General features: G+C 42.1%; 1 protein-coding gene and 1 long non-coding RNA gene across 5 annotated transcripts in view; one reads left to right on the forward strand and one right to left on the reverse strand.

Moving 5' to 3' along the window:
• The window catches only part of LOC147914876 (uncharacterized), a 138,440-nt gene that overhangs the window by 31,030 nt on the left and 85,790 nt on the right, over positions 1–21,620 (forward strand). The gene's annotated exons all lie outside the window — the stretch shown is intronic.
• Positions 1–21,620, reverse strand: part of SHISA6 (shisa family member 6) — a 290,024-nt gene that overhangs the window by 7,239 nt on the left and 261,165 nt on the right. For 2 of the 4 annotated variants that reach the window (XM_087440416.1, XM_014789497.2), the window contains 2 exons: positions 4,633–4,689; positions 614–766 (listed from right to left, as the gene is read on the reverse strand). In XM_087440416.1, the coding sequence (XP_087296542.1) occupies positions 614–766; positions 4,633–4,689 (210 nt within the window). The remainder of the gene's footprint in view (positions 1–613; positions 767–4,632; positions 4,690–21,620) is intronic. The other 2 variants (XM_087440417.1, XM_087440415.1) reach the window with 1 other exon arrangement.

A 21,620-nucleotide genomic window follows, 5' to 3' on the forward strand; every position in this document is an offset into this window, starting at 1 on the left:
TGTGGAATCGTGGGCTGAACTTCTATCAGGGTGTGTTACCCTGTAGCTTCAAGCAAATGCTCAGCCCTGAAGTTGGGTGGTGATCAAAATAGATTTGATGGGGAATGGGGGCCGAAGGTCAGAGGGTTGGAAAGCCAAGAGACAAGAGCTCTCCCACCAGGTACCTTCTTGACATTGTAATATCTTAAACCGGTCAATCCCCAGAGCTTCTCCAGACTCAAATGTCAGAGCTGGGATCACTTGATGAACTGGACTCAACTGATGGAATGGGGTGCCTGTGTGGGACGAGGGGAGTCTCGGGTTCTCAAGACAGTGTTGGGCTGGGGCAAGGCTCTCTCTTGCAGTTAAACTACTGCATGAGTTGAAGCATTGCCTCCCGTGGCAATGTGGATCTGAGGATTCCATGGCCTCTGTTCTATCTTTGGGGAGATTGGAATCAGGCCATAAAGAACAAAATAAGTGGCTTGTCTATTCTCGTCTTCATGCTACACCTTGTTCTTTGTTCTTGGGACTTTACACTGGTCCCCTCACATGTAGGGCAAGAGAGTAAGACACAGGAGGATATTGTGGAAGCCCCAGAGGCAGACCCCAACCCGGGGAAAACCCCACTTACTTAGCCTCTTCAGGGATGAGTACTTGCTGGGGTGGGTCTTCACTGCAGACTCATAGGACGGGGGCAGGTGGGCCAAGTTCTGGAAGGACCGGGAGAAGGAAAGGTCATAGGGCTCGGTGGCCGATGTCAGGATGTTGTTCATCCGTGGCTTCTCTGCAAGAGAAGGAGGGGTGCATTGCGTTAGTGAGGACAATGTTTGGGGCAGGCAGGAGGGAAGGGTCTAGGTTCTATCTCTTCACTTTCTGCCTCATCCCCATCCTGCTTTCCTGGCCTCCTGTGCTAAGACACAGGTGGTGCTAGTGACTCAGTTTCCCTCATGCTCAGTTCCAGTAGGTGCTATTTTAGCTGCCACTAGCAACAATGACAGTTTGCCCTTCCTTGAATGGCAAACTCTTTCTCCCAGCACATCACTGTGCTGTCTGATGAAAATGTAAACCTGATGGAGCTGAGGGGGGTCATAAAATCACCTACTTAGGTGTGAAAGTTCTGTCCTTTCTCTAATAGCTTTAGGCAAATTTAGTTCTCAGGTTTGGAAACATCTGGGTTTGAAGGAGGGGGGCAGTGACTGGTCTTTCTACATACCCATAGAAGAACTGGGTCTGAGACCCAGCTCCACTGAGACTCCAACCCACACTGTTGTGATGTCATTTCACTTCTCACATCATCCCCTTCTGCCTTAGGCCTCTCTAATCCCCACACCTGAGTACCCACTGGGAGCTACAAAGTCATTTCCTCTTACTTCGATTCCTTTCTCTGAAGCCTCCTTAGCCATCTCTGAGCTGCTGGAGGAAAGAATGTGGGTAAAATGCTTAGTGCATTATTCCCCTTTTCTCCCTCCTTCCCTTGAAGTAGAACCTTGAGATTCCAAAATCTAAAGAGAGAGAAGGGAATGTTGTTCAATGCCAGCCCTGGGAAAAAGAATGGGAGAAGGAATGAGAGAAAAGGTGAAAGAGAGATGAGGTGAATGACTAATGAAGTGAATGAGCTGGGCTGGGCTCTGGGGGCCAGATTAGGAATAGCACAGGAGTGAGGGTAGAGGAGATGCAGGTCTGGGTGAAGGAGTGGCTGTGCAGATGGAAGGATGTAAAGGAATGGAGATCTGGGGAAGGAAGATGAGCATGCCTTGGTGCTTGACTGACTTGAGGCACAGCAAGAAGTCAACAGGTAATTTCTGGGGAAACAGTGGTACCATTCCCAGAGTGAGATAGCTAGGTGGCGCTCGTTTGGCCATGTCATCCCTCCATCCTCTTTGGTTTGGGACGCCCAAGAATTGGAAGGCTTTATCTTTGGACAAATGTATCAGAGGACTGTGGCTCCCCATCCCTCTTGGCAAAGAGATTGCTGAACCCTGGAAGGCAGGAATTCTATGAACCATGGGACAAAGGGAAGCACTCCTAGCCTGGTCCAAGGGCAGCCTAAGCACAGGGAACTTGCAGCTTGTCTATCCCTTCCTGCCTTCACTGGCACTCCTAAACTGGGGATTGAGCCAGGGGAGCCCAGCCAATGAGCTGGTGTTCACGGCAGCTCAGTACATATGTGAGGGGGTGGGGGATGTTCTACATCCCCGTGAGATCAGAACATGCTGCATAGAAAGAACCTCCCTGGCATGGATTGGGACAGATGCCAGGAAGTGGAGTGGGCAGGAAGCTGGGAGCACTGCTACCCAGAGCTGGGTAATAGCCACCATCCCTTAGCTCTTGTTTCCTCATTTTTGGCCATGGTGGAGAAGAACAAACTTCCTTCTGCCTGTTGGCATCATACTGCCAACGAGGGTATCACTCAGCTCATCTATTTCCAAATGCAACATTTCTGGATGCTCTTGCCCTACACTGTTCTCCAAAACATGTCACTGAGCCAAGGCCAGCTCTCCCTTGCCTTCTGCCTCCACCTGATTGCCCTTGGCCTCTTGCTCATGCTTTCTCTCCTATTGCAGTGCCCTTCCTTATTCTTCCTTTATCCAAATTCTCCCCTTGCTCAAGGCTCTTTGCTATGACAATGTCATATCTTTTCAGCCCACAATGATATCTGGTCTTTAAGCCCCTGTTGCTCTTATAGTCAATACCACCCAATTTAGTGTCTACATGATCTCTAATCATTTGACTTGAGTTAGTCTTGTTGATCTCCAAAGATTACAATCTCCTTGACAGCAGGAGTCTTGCTTTCCAATTTTTCTGATGCCTTCATAGTGCTTGGCCCAAAATAAGGATCCAACCAATGCTCTTTGCTTAATCAAGTAGATACAGGCTCCCTCCTTTCTTAATAGTCACTCTGCCAGCTCCTGGGAAAAGTGTAACATCCAAAGAAGGGATGCAGAGAAAACCCTGCTTCCACTAGGCTGTGAGCTGCTCAAGGGCAGGGACTGAGTCTCATCTGCGTTCAGCTCTTTGCACCAGGTGGGAGAGAGAAGACAGGAAGAGGAGGAGGGAAGAACGGTTCCCTCTTTTGTATTTAACAGGCTGTGCCTATGTTGGCTCCTTCTGGGGAAAACCAGATCATAGTTATTCTTTCAGAATGTTACTGAGTAAGGGGGGCATTTCTTGCTTGCCTTTTCTGGCTCCTCTTCCTGGTGCTGCTTCATCGCCAGGGGCATCCCCCAGTCTGTCTGCTCATGCCTTCTGCTTTTCTCTTTCAACCTTCTTGAACAGATTGCCCCTACTCCCATGGCTTCTGTTACTGCTTCTAAAGGGTAACTTACGTCTTCAGCTGTAACCTCCCTCCAGACTCCATGTTGGCATTTCTAACTGCCTGTTTAATGACTTTCTTGCATATCCTATGGTTGTATCTAGCTCTAGCTGTCAAGATCTAAACTCACCATCACCAACTCCATCCCCTGTACACACTGGCTGCTTTCCTGATTCTTTAGATTGTGTTAATAACTGCCCCCCATTCTTCTAATTAATCTTGGCTCTCCATTTTACTCATAATTGATTCTCATCAGTTAGTAACAAAGTTTTCCCAAGTCTTTCTTCAAAATGTATCATATCAGAACCCTCCTTTCCATTCCTGCTGTCAAAATCACCACTGGTATTAGCTTCTTTTTAACTGATCTCTCTGATTTCTCCCAGTTTTAATTTTTCCTAGACCCCAGACCCTTTCACATCTTATTAAACTGTTGCTGTCATCACATATTTCCACTAGAAGCCTAGCACTGGAGGGGGACATCAAAAGAGTCCACTTCTCTCCTCCTAATTATATTGCCCTTCAATTTCAATGCTGAAGCAGAACATAATCTGACATGAGAGTTGTAGGTCTCTCTACCCGGTGAGCTGTAGAATTTATCTTTGTTTTGAGTTTCTCTCTCACTAAAATTTAATGATGTTTTCATTCCTTCACAGCAAAGACAGAAGAATGACTGATAGTTCATAATTTATGTGGCTGTCTTATGTTCTATCAAGTCTTGAGCAGGTATCAAAAATAGTTTTTCTCTGCAGTTCCAAATGTTGTGATCTGGTGGGAGGATATTGTAACCTAAGAGGGAAGCGTGGCTTGGCAACCCTTCGGCACTATGCTCACACTCCTGTGCTCTACCATTTTCAGCTTCTTCCCCTGCCAAGAAGTGGAAGCTCAGCTCACCCAGTTTGGTTTTGAGTTTTATCAAATCTTAATTAGTTTGAAGAGGATGGATATAGTTTACCAGGTCTCATGTCATTTGTAAATGGTACCACAAGTAGCCTTGGGCAACGGAGAGTGTTCACTTCTTGCTGTGAACATATGGAATTTATGACTGTAAAAAGTGATCTAGATTGCAAGTGAGAATGGGTTAAGAAAGGGTCTCACTCCTTCCCTTTCATGGCGCAAGATCACTCTGATATTAGAGACAGAAACACCAAGGGCACAATGGTCTAAAAGTGAGAGTGAGGCATTGTGGCCCTGGAGGAGGGCGGACACCTGACACCCTACACCTCCTTAGCTTCAATGAGTCAGTGACCATGTGTCTGATGCCCTGCCAGGCCTCAGTAGTCAGGATGGAGCCACTTGAAATGAGGATGGAATGCAGAGCACTCTCAATCATCTCTCACCATGTGTAGGGGTCTGGGTAGCACTGCTTAAAATCGGATGGTTATACTGATGATCACCTGAAAGTTATAGAAAAGAAATTTTTAATGAAGAGTTCAAGCATTCCATCATCTCTCCACAACAACAGCACCTCTCTTGACCTCTAATATGCTTCTTTGAGTGGAAGGAAATACTTCTAAAAAACCCTGGCCTTTTGATGACCTGGAAAAGTGAAGGGCAGGGAGCAGTGTGTTAGGCTCAAAGAAACTTCCCCTGCTGTTTCTGTCTCTCTCCTTCTGCATCAGGGCTTCCTCTGTCACCATGGTGACCCACCCACATCTGTGGATCTGGCTGACTAGCTATAGAGGCTTTGTTGGGCAGGGGTGGGTAGAGGAGGAGAAGGATGGAGATTAGGGGGCATTTGGCAAGTATGCACACATAGGGTGGGGAACTGGGCAGGGGAAGTAGAACCTTTTTTTGGGGGAGGGAAGGTGTTAAGGTATGGTTAGCCCAGAAGAAGATGCCTTAACTTAAGGTGCTTATCCCATATGGGGCTTTAATTTGTCCCCCATCTTTATACACAAGTGTCTGCATACTGAGATGCAGCAAGCTGATGCAAACCTTCCCCTGCCTGGGATCAGGACTCCTGGGTTCTAGGCTTTGTCCTGCCTATAAATGACACAACCCAATATTTCAAAAACATTTATTTTAATTAATAATGCAAACGTCTACATAGATTGAACAAGCCACAAAATTAATAAAGTCAAAGTTGCCAAAGCCCGGAGTTCAAGGCATTCCAAGGGCTTCTAAAATTGAATGAAGATTCAGCTTACCACTAAAGCACACTTCAACATTGCATTATTGCTTCAATTCAACATTGCATCTTTGTTTTTCATGAGTGCATGCATCTAATTTCAACTAAAGCAAGGGGAAGAGGAGGCATGACATCTTTGCTTTAGTTTATCTAAACCATGGATTACAGCTCTGCCATCCTCTGCTAGAAGATCTGTTTCCATTTTCTTATGTCTTGTTATGGAAACCATCTTTCCTACCCTTGGCATTGCACCCTCTGGATACTCATTCTCCAGCTCCTTTACTAGGTCCTTTTTCCTCTTCTAGTCTCTTAAATACCAGTGCTCCATAAGGCTCAGGTGTGTTCATGAGGACCTCGGCTCTGCCTTCTTGCCCAAGTTGATTCTCATATCTACACCTCTAGCTTGAGGTCCATCTGGTCTGTAGGGTTAGATTTTAAACTGCTTATGGACATCTCTTTGAAATTCCTGCCCTTAGCCCAAACCATTACGTCCCAAAGTGAGCTCATCATTATTCTCCAATGCTCAAGCTTCTGTCCGTGGTACTAATATTCCATGGGCTTGGAATGTGAAACTTCAGTCATCGTTCACTATTTCCCTCCCTTCATCCTCTATATCCAGTGAATCCTCAAATCCTGTTCCTATATCCACCTCTTAAATCCAGGCCCACAATATATATTTTGTTCAGATTTCTCTTAGCTCCGGTCTCTGGTCATTTCTAAGATAAATCATCCTGTTTACTCCTACCAGATAAACTTTCTCATACCAATGGAATCATTACATCATTCTTTTGGTTCAGACCAGAATTTTAAATCGGATGGTTTATCTCCATGGACACTATCCAGTGGGGTGTGGATTTGGGCAGTAAGCCAGAATTTCTCACATGAAGACATTCTCCCTTCCCAAGACAGAATATTAAGTTATATCCAGGGAAAAACCATTTGCCAAAGGTTGAATCAATTCTACATTGGACTTGGATTTAAGCTAGAAGAGAGACTCCAGGAAGGGAGATAAAGGATAGATTTTTTTTTTTTTGCTTTTCCTCCAGAGGCAAGGAGAAAACGAGTTTCATTGTTTTTTGTTGTTGTTGTTATCTTTTGGTTTATTTGTTTTTTAAGCAATATGGCAGCTTCAAAGAGATAGTCACAAGAAATGAGAGAACCCATGTTGAATGGTGGACAGCGGCAGTGAGAGAGAAACACTTTTAATCTCCCATCTCAGAGTCTAGGTGTCACCAGGAAAGGGGAATAATTCATGTTCGGTTAATAATTCTTGGTAACCAACTGTGCTGCAGGCTCTGTGCTAAACACTCTCACCTACATTTTTTAAAAACTAATCCTCACAGTGATTTTAATTTGAATATGTACTATTGGCCTACTGATTTCCAGACCCTGTAAGAAACTCCTTACGTATCTTATTTGAAGTAGTTCTTATAATTTTTTTTTACAAATGAGTTTACTAACAGGATAAATGTCTTGAATTAGGTATTTTGTAGACAAGTGGAGTGCTTTTCCTTTGTTTGAATCTCACTTCAAATGTTTTGCTAACATTTGATTTTTTCCTACATTGGCATTAAGGAAAAAAATTTAAAGTATAAAGATGAAAATTAAAACTGTCCTAGGCCGGCCTGGTGGCGTAGCGGTTAAGTTAGCACGCTCTGCTTTGGCGGCCCTGGGTTCGCAGGTTCAGATCCCGGGCGTGGACCGACACACCACTTGTCAAGCCATGCTGTGGCGGCGTCCCGTATAAAGTAGAGGAAGACGCACATGGATGTTAGCCCAGGGCCAATCTTCCTCAGAAAAAAGAAGAGGATTGGCAACAGATATTAGCTCAGAGCTAATCTTCCTTAAAAAAAAAAAAAAAACACAAAAATCCCCCACAAAACTGTCCTAAAATAACCACTGTGACATTTTGTTATATTTCCTTTTGTTTCCCTCCCTGTATAAATTACTGTGTGTGTGTTTACATACACACACACACTTAAACAATATTGCAATGAATAACCTTTTGCATTTTTCCTTTTGCATGAGTGATTATCAGATTACAGCTTTTAACATGGAGAAATGGAGAAATCAAATATGGCGATTTGATCCTCACACTTGTGCAAAATAACACATATGTGAGGTTACTCACTGCAGCATTTTTATAGTAGCAAAAAAAAAGAAACAACCTAAATGTTCATACATATATGTACACATACACACAGAGATAAATATGGATAGCTTCCACATATGTAGACATGCTATATATACTACTTTTAATCTCTTTTCTTTATACTTAATGGACAATGTATCTTGAATATATTCTCATGTTTTGAAATATTCTGTGAAATATTTTATATGGTTTCATAATAGTCCTTTCTATAGAATACTCTATGGTATATTTGTATATATAATTTAAGTGTAATATGTTTATTTAATATATATACATTTAAGCATTCTCCTATTATTGTGTATTTAGATTGTTTAAAAGTTCAGAGGCCGGCCCCATGGCTTAGCGGTTAAGTGCGCGTGCTCCGCTGCAGGGGGCCCGGGTTCGGATCCCGGGCGCGCACCGACGTACTGCTTCTCCCGCCATGCTGAGGCCGCATCCCACATACAGCAACTAGAAGGATGTGCAACTATGACATACAACTATCTACTGGGGCTTTGGGGGAAAAAATAAATAAAATTATTAAAAAAAAAAAAGTTCAGTAATGTTATCCCAAATAACCTTGAACACAAATCTTTGGCCATGTCTCATTTTCTTAGGCTAATAACTAAATGTAATGTTTCTAGATCAACACACTGCCAATTGCCTGGTGATGCAATGAAGTGGACTGATAGATTTCCTCATATTGAACCATTCATTTATTCCTGAGAAATACTTTATTTGATTTTGGTGTCTTATTCTTTCATTACAACCCTGGATACTATTTGCATATATTTTATTTAATTCAGATATATTCATAAAGGAAAGTCATATTTTTTTGTGCTAACATGTCAGATTTTTGTATGAAGATAATGATTGTAATGTCAAATGAAAGAGTTTCGTCTTTCTTTATGCCTTGAAACTATTCGTATAGCATATAAAATACCTGTTCTTTGCAAGTTTGAAGGAATGCGTCAATAAATGCCTGGTGTCTTTTGGGGAGTCCTTCTGTTAGGAGGACTGGCTTGTGTTATTTCATTGACTGCAAAACAACAACTTTGGGAGGTAGATATTGTTATCATCACCAAATTAGAGTTCAGGAAACTGAGGTTTGGGGGGGTTGAATAATTTGCCCAACAGGTGAAGCTGGGATGCCAGCACAGGCAGATTGGTCCTAGATCTCACATCCTTAATCATTATACATACTGCCTCTCATACTTGGCAACATTTTCCTGGCATATCGATTCATTCAAGTTTTCTAATTCTAAATTCCATTTGTAATTTCTGTTTTTCTTAAAAAAATCCATTGGGCATTTTAAACTTTATTAGCTTAAAACTATAATATTCCTTCAAAAGAAAATCTCCATATATGAAATTATATCCTTTTCTCATTCTTAAATTTCTATATTAATGTTTTCTGGATTAGCACTTTATTCATATTATTATTCTTTTTCAAAGAGCTACCTCTTGTACAAATCAGTTCTTTTTTTTTTTTTTTTTGTCTTCAAATCATTATTTTATGCTTTTGGATTTGTTAATTCCTGCCTCCTAATTTTCTTTGGTTTGGTTTGTTATTGTTTTCTAATTTCTGGGCTTGAATCTTTAGTCCATTTATTTTAACTCTTTTCTGTTAATAATATAAGGTCTTTAGCTCTGAATTTTCCCTGACACTATCCCATGAGTGTCGTTATGCAATGTTCATTGTTTTTGTGTCCTAAATGATCTGTAATTGCAGCCTTGATATTCTCTCTGACCCGAGAGCTCTACAGTAGAGTGTTGTTAATTTCAAAGCGTTTGGGTTTGTTGGTTTGAACTTGTGCCATTAATTTTCTGTTTTATTGTATTGTGGTCAGAGAACAGGACCTGTACAATTTCTGCTTTTTGGAATTTGAAATTTCCTTTGTGGTCTTATATATGATCAGTTTTGGCAACTGTTTCATGAGTGCTTAGAGAAAAGGTATATTTTCTTTTTGTCGAGTACAAAATTGACATATATCTATTAAATCAGACACATGGAATACGTTATTCAGTTCCTCTCTATCCTCATTCATTCTTAGCCTACTTAGTTTGTCAGACTGAGGCAGGTGCATTAAACTCTCCCACTACTGTTGTGCTCCTGTCATTTTCTCTTTGTATCTGTTACAGAATTGGTTTTATGTATTTCATAGCTACATTATTCAGCACAAAAAGATTCATGATGCCTGTGTCTTCTTTGTGGCTTATATTCTTTATCAACATTAAATAACACTTTCTGTCCTATTTAATGCCTTTTTTTGCCTTTAAATCCTCTTGGTCTGATATCTGTATTGCCCACCCAGCTTTCTCTGTTTGCATTTGCCTGATAAACTTTGCCTATCTTTTTATATCTAACCTTTCTGTGTCATGTTGTTTTACGTTTGTCTCTTGACAAGAGCATACATTAAAAAAAATTACCTTATGTGCTTTGGCACTTTCTGGATTGTCTTGACAGCTAAAATCTTGATGGCTAATTCTCCTGCTCAGAAAACTGTCCTCCCTTCCATTGAAGTATCCTCTCCCTCTGCTACAGTTGTACGATATGACCCTGCTCCTCTGCACACAGCCCAAACTCTAGGTCAATCCTGATTTGACCACATGTGAATACCTAACTCAACCTGTGCCTGTTAGAGCTCCTTCTCCAGAAATTAAGAATTGTTATAAAAGAGGTGATTCTGGATCCATGACATGTAAACTAGGTAGCTATGGGCAGTCTTGTAGAGTTGGAAGAGAGATAGTCAGTCTTTAGAGACTGTGGCACATTGTATTTTCCAAAAATGGCCACAGTTATATTTCTAGTCCTACATGCTCTCCCAGAACTTTCTCATTTCCTTATTAGATAGAGTATATTCTCCTTCTCCTTGAAACTGGAGGGTCTTTGTGACTGCCTCGGTGTGCATAATGAAGCAGAAGTAACACTGCATGACTTCCACAGCTAGGTTGCAAAAGGTGATCTAACTTTCATCTGGCTCTCTCTCTTCTGGCACACTCAACCGTGGATCCCAGCCACTGTGCTGTAAGGAAGTCCAGGTCACGTGCAAAGGCTACATGTAAGGGCTGACAGCTCCAGCTAAGGTAACCATCAACAGCCAGCATCAACTGCCAGGCACATGAGTGAGCAAGACTTCAGATGATTCCAGCCCCCAGCCTTCCAGCAGCCCTAGCTGAAACATGTGGGATAGAGAAGAGCTAGCCCCACTGAGCCTTGCCCAAATTATAGATTGATGAGCAAAATAAATGTTGTCTTTACTGTATCATTTTCTAAAATTAAAATTTTTATTTTGAGATCATTGTAGCTTCAAATGCAACTATAAGAAATAATACAGAGGTCCTGTGTACCCTTTAGCCAGTGGTAACATTTTGCAAAACTATAGTACTATATCAAAACCGAAACACTGACATTGATACAGTCAAGGTACAGAACATTTCCATCACTCAGAGGATTCCTCATGTTGCCCTTTTATAGTCACTTCCTTCCTGGATCTACCCCCTCATTAACCTTTGGCAACCATTAACTATAATTTTGTCATTTCAAGAATGTTATATAAATGAATCATACAGTATGTAACCTTTGGGATTGGATTTTTTCATCAAGCATAATTCTCCGGAGATTCATCCAAGTTGCTGCATATTTGTAACAATAGTTAATTGGTTGCATCAATAGTTGATTCCTTTTTATTGCTGAGTAGTAAATATTCCATGGTGTGGATGTACTACAGTTTGTTTAACTGTTCATCTTTTGAAGGACATTTGGGTTGTTTTTGGTTTTGCAATATTATAAATAGAGCTGCTATAAACATTCATGTGCAGGTTTTTGTGTCAACATAAGTCTTTTTATGTATCTGGGATAAATGCCTAGCAGCACAGTTGCTGGATTGTATGGTAGTTGCATGTGTAATTTTTAAAGAAACTGCCGAACTGTTTTCCAGATTGGCTGTACCATTTTACATTCCCACCAGCAATGAATGAGTGATCCAGTTTCCCCTCATCCTCGCCAGCATTGATGTTGTCACTATTTTTTATTTTAGCCATTTTTAGCCATGATAGCTATGTAGTGATATCTCATTGTGGCTTTAATTTGCATTTCCCTAATGGCTAGTGATGTTGAACATCTTTTCATGTGCTTATTTTTCATCTGTATATCTTCTTCAGTGAAATGTTTCTTGATTACTTTTGCCCATTTTCTAATCAGATTGTTTGCATTTTTCCTGGTAAATTTTGAGCGTTTTTTTATATCCTAGATACTAGTCCTTTGTCAGATATATGATTTGCAATATTTTCTTCATCTGTAGCTTGTTTTGTCATCCTTTTAAGATGGTCTTTTGCAGAATGAAAGTTTTAATTTTGATGAAGTTCAATTTATCAATTTTTTCTTTTATAGATTATGCTTTTGGTATCAAGTCTAAGAACTCTTTTCCTAGCCCTAGGTCCTGAAGATTTTTTTCTGTTATTTTTCTAAATGTTTTTTAGTTTGATGTGTTACATTTAAGTCTAAGATCTATTTTGAGTTAATTTTCATATAAGATGAGACTTAGGTTGAGGTTCTTTTGTTTATTTATTTATGGATGTCCAATTACTCCAGCATCATTTCTTGAAAAAGCTCTCTTCCCTTTATTAAATTGCTTTTGCACCTTTGTCAAAAAATCAGTAGGAAATATTAGTGTGAGTATTTTTTGTGGGTTTTCTATTCTGTTCCATTGATCTACATGTCTATTCCTCTGCTAATAACCACACAATCTTGATTACTGTAGCTATATTTCTTCAAGTGTTTCTTGAAATTGAGTAGACTGATCCATTCCACTTTATTTTTCCTTTTTAAAATTATTTTAGCTATTCTAGTTCCTTTGCCTTTCCATACAAATTTTAGAATAATATTATCTATATCCACAAAAAATCTTGCAAGGCTGTTGATAGGAATTCTGTGAAATCTGTGTATTATTTTGGAAGAATTGACATCTTTAGTCTGTTGAATCTTTCAGTCCATGAGCATGGTATGTTTCTCTGTTTATAGTGTACTGTTTTAATTACTTTGACATTTTTACTATATTTTTTAGGTTATTTTCTTAGTGGTTGCTCTAGTGATTATAATATGCATCTTAACTTATTACAATCTTCAGAACTAACTAAATTCCAGTAGAATACATAAACTTGGTCCCAATATTGCTCCAATGACTAATCCTCCTTTGTACTATCTTTGTCATATATATATCTATCAATCTATCTATCTACATACATGTTATACCCAACAATACTGTATTAAAATTATTGCTTTATAAAATGTTATTTTTTTTAAAAAGTGAAGAAAAGACAAGAGAAAAATGTGTGTATAGGGTCTCTTACATTAACCATGTATTTATCATTTATGGTATTTTTCATTTCTACCTATGAATTTGAATTATTGTCTAGTGTCCATTTACTTTCAGTCTGTGAAGATTCTTTAGTATTTCTTGTAAGTCAGGTCAGCTAACAAAGAATTTTCTCAGTCTTTGTTTATTTGAGAACATCTTTATTTCACCTTCATTTTTTGAAGGTTAATTTTGCTGAATATAGAATTCTTGGTTGACAGTTTTTCTTTTAGCACTTTGAATAGGTCTTCCCAACTGCTTCTGGCCTCCATTGCTTTAGATGAGAAGTCAACCATTGATCATATTGCTGCTCTTCTATATGTGGTGAGAGGGCAAGGATGTCACTCAACACTCCTAATCCACTGAGTCCCTTTAGACCTAACAGTAGCACAGTTGTCGGTACTCACAGCCTGCCGCATCCTGGCAGAACCTTGTCCTGACTGATCTGGGGGGAGGATGGGAGCAGCCCTTGGCATGAATGTCACAGACTCTCCCTGTTCCTACTTGAAGTTCAGCAATTTTTCAAGCATAAACACTTCTCAGATTGTATGCTTTTGATCAGTTTCTAGAGCATGGAAATGGCTTTTCAATCATTTCTGTGCAGGTTTGTAGTTGCTCTATGGAGAGAGGATTTGCTAACCTTCTCACTGGGACATGGCCAGCTTCACCTAGGTGTTTAGGATACCCTCCCTGATCACACTCCAGCTCCCTATTTCTTTGCTAGGCTGGTAGAGTCTCCCTAGTAGCCTGGAGACCTCAGTGCTTAGTCAAAGAGATGTTGGAGGGAGGTGGGGAAGAAAGGGGAGCTCTGGCTGGGTCCTTAGTCCCTGGGTAGCTTAAAGGTATTTTCAAACCTTTTGGTATCAGTAAAATCCCAAATATATTTTACATCCAGGGAGAATGAGATCTGTGTCCAGATTTCAGACTCATTCACACATTTTAATAGTTAGAATATTGGCTGGGAAGAGTCATTTCATATTGAAGACACCTCCTAAGAATGCATAATAGGCTCCAAAGATTTTTTGCTCTGCGATAAAGGAAATTACTTGTTGCTTAACACTGACTTATTTTTAGAAATAGAAAGATTCCACATAGGGCTCTTTGCCAGCCTCGCTGTAAGTGCAGACTCAATGGCTCTCTCTACCTCTTGGGGTGGCAGGGCGGAGTGAAGGAGGCAACAGTGACTCCATGTGAAGACCATCTTGTGCTCACATCAAAGCAGGTACTTAAGTGTACCTCTAGGACAATGTTTCCAAAACTGGTTCCAGGGAATCTTGTGGGTTCCTTGGGAGTGCCTCAAGGGCCACTGTTTAAGAGATTGAATCTAGTGGGTAGTGTTTTAGCACTGTGCCCCCACCTTTGCCTCACACAGAGCAGCTTGATTTCCATCTGTCTTCTGTATTGGGCTTATTCCTAAGATTTTATTTGAAGAAACAGTTCCAGTACAAATACGTTTAGAATCTGCTGATCAAATTCATCTACTTCATTTTACAGGTGAGAAAAGAGGCCGAAAGAAGCGAAGTGACCTGCCCAAGATCACAAAGTTGGTGGCAGAGAAAGGACCAGGTCTTTTTCCCAGAATTGTGTTATTTTCGTGACACACAATTGTCTGAAAGCTTGTGTGCTGTTTACAAAGTCTCTCTTGTGCTCTCCAGCAGAGGCTCCAAGGAGCTGTGTTTTCGGGTGTCTCTGCCCCTCTTTGCTAGGTGCATTTGGCTGAAGTTTATATGTAGGTTCCCTGAAATACTTACTCTGAATTCTGGGGTTGTGGGGGAGAATGGAGGGTGGTTCTGGGTAAAGTAAGCTTTGGGTTCTACACACTAAATCCTTGCCCTTGGATAGTCACCATGCATGTTAAAAGCTAAGAAGTCTAGCCATAAATGACCCATTTTATTAGTTATTTGACCATGGGGATTTTTTTTTTTTTCACCTAACACAAGGAGGGCGCAGACAGGAAACAGATACACATCCAATGGGGTATTTTAGGGGGACTTAATAAAGGGACTATTTTCAAAGGTGTGGGCAGGGTGTAGGGAACCATAAGGGATAGTGCAGTGCCCTAGGACTAGTAAGAGTGGGCAGCTTTATCCAAACGGAGCCTAAATGCTGAAGGAAGGGAGTTGCTTCTGGAACCCAAAGGGAGAGAGTTGTGTAGACAGAGCCCCCTGATCTTTGATTGAGGGACACAGCCAGTCCCCCATGAATGTGCCAGGAGGTAGCCTAGGAAATAAGTATCCCACCTTCATTGTTCTCCATCCCTCTGATCTCTTTCTAGGATTCCACATTTACCAAACCCAACTAACATCCATAGAACAAGGTAGCCACAGGAAGCAATCCATAGAGGTTAGCACTCAGGAGACTGAGCAGGGTGGGCAGTCGGTACAGAGGGTCAAGTGGACAAACTGTCCAGCACAGACTTATTAACCCACTCTGACAAATGCTACTCTAGTGCAGCCTGAAGATGGTCTATGGGGTTTGGGCAGATGGTGTTCTAGGTAATGGATGGAGGTTTGGGGTGTGTGGGCAGCTAGGTGTTGATGACAAAGGGAGAAAAGCAGAATTCGTGATGTACAAAGAATAGGAAGGCTAACAATTCCACGATTTTGCCCCAGAGCTCCTCTCTATGGTGATGGGTATACAGTCTGTTACATTTGGCATCCTGTGTCTCCCTGAACTTATCAACAGATCACATCTCCACTCCTTCAATTACCAGTCTCCCTCTCCTCCTCCCGCTTCAGGGAGTCCTGGGCTTGGCACAGTGCCCAGTCAGGGCCATCAGCCTTCCTGATGGATTGAGCTGGATAACATAACAATTAATTAGCACTCAGGACTCATCGATGGATATGCTGATAAGACTATAAAGTGACAAAACAATCTCCATCTGAGCTCCAAGGCTGCTTGAAGGAAGCGGAGAAGCAAGGCGGGGCCCTCTGCCCACTGAGAACGGTGTGGACCACCTGTGGTTAACAGTTCTGTTAGAATCAGAACATCCCCCCTCACCTCTGCAGCTGTGAAGTCGCTGGAACTGACCGTGAGTTGTCTCACATTGGTATCTGGCTTAACTGCTAAGGGAAGTGGCTAGTTTTCTCTGTGGAGCAAATAAGCTGTGTGCATATATGTGTGTGCATGCATTCATGTGTCCGTGTATTTGCTTATGTGTGTGTTTGGAGGGAGGAGGGTTGAAAGAGAAGAAGAGTGATTTGGTGTTGGATGTGCCTAGTGACAGATGTAGCAAAAGCAATTTCTGTTTTGTGAGTCACAGGAAGACTGTGGGGTACAAATAATACCCAAAGACATAAACAATGACTTGATCACCGGGATCCTGAGAGTACAAAACAAAGAGGTAATATGTATATTGGTTATAAACTCTCAAGTCTCCGGTCTCACCACCACACTGGATTTGCTAGACAACCTCCTGCTCTCCTCCCTGCCTCCAGTCTCTGCCCTTTTGGGTCCATCCTACACATTCCTGCTAGATTAGTCTCTCTCAAATGCTAATTTCATCCTAGCTTTTAGTCAGCAAGTATTCCAAACTACCAATAGATTAATATACGCCTAAGGCCAAAGACTTTTGAATTCTAATGTACCTAAGAATCACATGAGGAACTCATTAAAAAATTCCGGCCCTTCCTCCATCCCATGAATTATGATTTAGGTGATTTGAGATGGCCCCAGGAACTAGCGTTTTTCAAAGCATCCTAGGTGATACTTTTGCAGCTGGAATCTGGACCATACTTTGAGAAATGTTACAGATGTCGCTGCATTTCAAAGCTGCCCGTGGTCCAGGCTCATTTCATCTCACCCAACACACCAGTGACTCATATGAACTGGTTTTCCCTCTGCTATTCCCAACCCCTGTCACCACCTTGGTGCTTTGCTCAGGAACATATTCCACCAGATTGCTCTTCTCCTCACTTCCCCAGACCCTTTCAAATCCTTGAAGATAAAGCTCCAGATTCATCTCCATAAAGTCATTCTCCGGTCCTCCAATGCACAGTGATGTTCCTTGCTCTTCTAATAATTGGAGCATTTATTACCACCACCATCTGCTTTTGGTGCTTAAACATATATTATTTTGCTTTTTTACTTCTCTGTCTCATTCATTCACTCTTTCAAAGATGACTAAAACTTCTGCATGTAAGGCACTTCTCCCCAACTGTTAATACAGTAAACATTTCTGGAGATGGAGATGGATCACACTTCTTTTGTGTTTACCTTAACACAATACTCCCTGGGCTGGGCTCCTTGGAGGCACTTATACAATTTCTTGAATTATGAATGAATGAGTAAATGAATCAACTCTTGGGCAAGAGGCCATGGTGATGATACTTGATTGCCCATCCTACTTTCTCTCTTCTTGTTCTCTACCCTCTTCTTCAGGCTCAGAGTGGCAGATTTTCTGGGCCTGTAGCCAGGTTTGTGGGTTGTAATATTTTGTATGTGTCTGAGTATGAGTGTGTGTGGAGGAGTAAAGGCGCCCCTCCTTCTCCACCTCAAATCCAACCCACATTTTGCACTCCCCCCTTGAGGATTAGTTGCCATTATAATGCATCCCAGCACAATGTTTCAATTCTGGTGGCATGAAAAAGTCAATGTAGAGAGGCAGGCTGTGAGTCATGGTGTCAAAGGTGGGATTCCTCCCAAGAGGACTGGTTGTTGCCAATGACATTGTGAGGCCATCAATCCCTGTGCTTCTGTCCATCCTTCCTCCTTCTTTATGTCTCGGTCTCCTCTTCTTACTTCACAGGCTTTGATTCAGGGTCCCCTGGGTCCCACCCATGAGAGTCTGACTTTGTGTGAGCACCTCCCTAGCGGGCCTGCTCTGCTTCCCCACTTCTGGCGAGGATTTTCATTTTCAATTCTGCCTGAAGAAAATGGCATCATGGGGGTTGTCATGCCCACACAGGAAAACAATGTCTTCTGCCAGATTCACTTAAAAAGACAAACTTTAGGTTTCCCTGGGAGAGATGCCTGCTACCTGCTGTGATCTACTTCTTCAGGACGGCTTTGGTTCATCTGAGCCCGGAGGCACTGGAGCTGTGTTTGTTTTGCTAGTGGTTATTGTGATCATTACAAAAGGAGTATTTACCATCCCCTTGGCTCCAGAGGACAAATTATCCTCTTGGCAATAAGGACTCTGAGCATATTCCTGAGAGCTATTTAAATCATACCGACAGGGCCGGCCCCGTGGCTTAGCGGTTAACTGCGTGCTCTCCGCTGCCGGCGGCCCGGGTTCGGATCCTGGGTGCGCACCGGGGCACCGCTCCTCCAGCCATGCTGAGGCCGCATCCCACATACAGCAACTAGAAGGATGTGCAGCTATGACAGACAACTATGTACTGGGGCTTTGGGGGAAAAATAAATAAATAAAATCTTTAAATCATACCGACAGAAAGTCAACCTTGGAATGCCCTGGAATTACCTGGGAGTAGGATAGGGTATGAGCACAGTTGTGTGATGAGGTGGATCGGGGAGAGGGTGAGATGGTCTTGGCCTCTGACACTAGGCTAAGCTGACATGTCACCTGGGCTCCCTAAGGAGGTTTAAGGTCTGAGATATTCCCCTAGAAGTGAGAGTGTTGTGAGATTTTTTGGCAAATTCCACACTCTTCTCACTCCCACCCATAGGCACCCCATCCTGCAATTTCCCGAGCTTGATCTTGGCACCTAACACATCTACTGGGTAATACAAAGTGGCTCAATGTAGCAAAAGGTGACTGAAGTTGAAATAACTAGAACAGAGGGATGATTGATATTTAGAGGGCATGCAATCTTTTGGGAAACCCCAAAATATCCCAAATAAAAAGTAGGTCACTAGAGGACCTGCATCTCTCCTGTAACTACCATGAGCTATGAGTGTATCTGACATAGTATATTTCCCTTTAAGAAGTGGATTTTTTTTGTGATCTGGGTCCATTTTTAACCTTCACATTTGTTCACATTACAATACCAACCAGAGGAAATTCTAAGCATGGTGCCTGGTGCAAGAAAAGGCACACATTGCTATCCCAGCATAAATAGAGTTTTATCATGTTTGGGCAAAGACTATATATATATATATGTATATATATTTTCCTATTAGCTACAATTTGTGGTGTCAGACACTTACTGTGCTAAGTAATTTACAAGTATCATGTCATTGAAATCTCACAACAATTCTCTGAGGTCACTCACATTTTATAGATGACATTGAATTGCCCAAGGTCACATAGAAAATACAAGGCTGAACCTGGATTCAAACTTCACATCTAAAGACTCCAAACACAGTGCTCGTGAACTCTACACTGTACTGCCATTTTGCAAGAATGTGCCAATATAGACTCATCTGCAGCATCAACTACAGAGCTGGACTGAGTTTCTAGAAGTATGTAGGTTCTCTTGATTTGCAAACTAGTAATAAATGGCTGATACTTGGAGAAAATATCATACAATTTCTAATCTACAGGAGCTGCTCTTACACCCACCCCACAGACCTCTATGAAGGCTGCCCCCCGACTCAGCCCAGGGCAATGCAGCTCTGTCTCATTCTTGCATTTCCCCATTGATAGCAGTCTTCTAGCTTCCCATTGCAGCTCTTCTGTTCCTTCACCTAAAACCATCATCCAGTCAGTGCATGCAGCTTAGCAGAAGCCAGCCACACTTCTAGGGACATAGGAGACCAGGAGTTTGGGGAGTGATTGCTCTTTCTCTGTGGATCATCATGCAGGCAGTGAGTCATGGCCCTCTGGAGAAGTGTGAACATGTGGGAGTGCTCTGCCCTCCCATGTCTGCTTTCCTGCCCATGGCCTTCGTAGAATAATCTCACAGCTCTTGCTGGCCTTGTCACGGAGTTCCATCTATACACAGTCATCACTTTCTTGTACTCTGATTCTTTCTCCCTAGCATGTCTCTTCCCCACGGCCACTTGCTAATTTCTTATCCGTCCTTCAAGACCAGCTGAAACACCACCTCTTCCATTGCAGCCTTCTCCAATCCCTTCAGAAGCAGGCGATCTCTCCTTGCTGTGAACTCTCTATGCTCTGTAATTTCTTGGGGCCCCTTATCACTTTCTACATTGTGTTGTAATTACATATGTGCATGCCTTGTCTCTTCTAACATACTGTAAGTCTCTTGATGATGGTGGGTGATAGAGGATTCATCTTTGTACTCCCCAACTAGTCTAACATAGTGCTTCCACTCAATAAGCATCTATTAGATGAATAAATGCGTTCATTATGTTGAGCACTTCACAGATGTGAAGGTGCATCTGACACAATCCTATGTGTAAATAATAGGTGTTCAATAAATATTTTTGAGTGAAATAATAAAAACATGTATATATAATTGCAGAGGGTCCATAAAATATTTTGAAGATTTGGTAGAATGTAATTAGGGAAGGCTTCATAAAGAAGGTAATTCTTGAAGAAGGCCATAAAAGAGACTTGATTTTGGACTAGGGGATGGGAAATCAGAGGAAGGCACTTCCTTCAATTAAAGGAAGGCCAAGAGTAAAGCGTGAGGGTGCAGCTGGCAGGATAGATGGTTAGGATTAGATAGAGGGCATGTGCTGGGGAAGGCAGCAATACAGGTGGGTAGAATGAGGTTAGGTTATGCCAGCTTTTAACGGCAGGTTGAAGACTCTTAACTTATCCTGAAATGTGTTGGTTCTCAAACAGGAGGGTGATATGACAAAGGCCTTGTTTCCTAAGGATCGATCAGTGGGAAGGACTGGAATGAGGAAGGGAAATCGGTTGGGAGGTGTTATGTTATGTTTGTGTCTCCTCAAAATTCATATGTTGAAATCCTAACCCCCAATGTGATGGAATTAGGAGGTGGGGCCTTTGGGTAATTAGGTCATGAAAATGGAGCCCTCATGAATGGGATTAGTGCCCTTATAAAAGAGACCCCAGAGAGCTCTCTAGATCTTTTCCTGCCAGGTGAGGATACAATGAGAAGTCAGCAGTCTACAACCCGGAAGAGTGCTCTCACTAGAACCCAACCATGCTGTCACTCTGAGCTTGGACTCCCAGCCTCCAAAACTGAGAAATGAATCTCTGTTGTTTATAAGCCACTCAGTCAATGGTAATCTGTCATAGCAGCCAGAATGGATTAAGACAGGAGGCTACTGTAGAAATGCAAGTGGGAAGTAACAGGAGCTGAATCAACTCCGGGATTTCTTCCAGACTGACGTCCCTATAATTTGTGGTCTTCATGTTTAATGAGCAAAGAGCCAGGCAGAAGATGTAAAGAGGGCTGATAATAAATACTTGATTACATTTCTTCATCAGGGGACTCATTCCTGCTGATTGTTGGTTGTAGCGTTTGTCTCAGGCAGATGGGCAGACTTCAGGGCTAACAGGCGGAGCTCAGCTGTGATGACAACCACAACCCAAAGCTGCCGTCCACACTCACACAGTCTCTCAGATCTTTGAGAGACTTGAGGCTTGGGCTTGGGGCTCTAAATGAAATGTGGGGAAGGGGAGAAGAGAAAATTTCCCCAAAAAAGAATTACTCTGGGAGAGATGGGGAGGGGCAAGAAAGAAAAATATATGTTCACGGGGCACCAGGCGCTTCAGTCTTGGCGTTCACAGATGCTCTTTCTCCTGTCCACCATCCTACGTTTACTGGTCCATCAGACCCTAACCATGCAGGCCTCAAAAGGAGTGGGGAAAGGGTATGTGTGACTTGATCCACCCGCTTTCCCTATATTCGGTTCCCTATTTCTCCCCTA

This window comes from Ceratotherium simum, chromosome 16 (assembly GCF_057802395.1).
Source record: "Ceratotherium simum simum isolate JZ-2026a chromosome 16, ASM5780239v1, whole genome shotgun sequence".
NCBI lineage: Eukaryota > Metazoa > Chordata > Mammalia > Perissodactyla > Rhinocerotidae > Ceratotherium > Ceratotherium simum.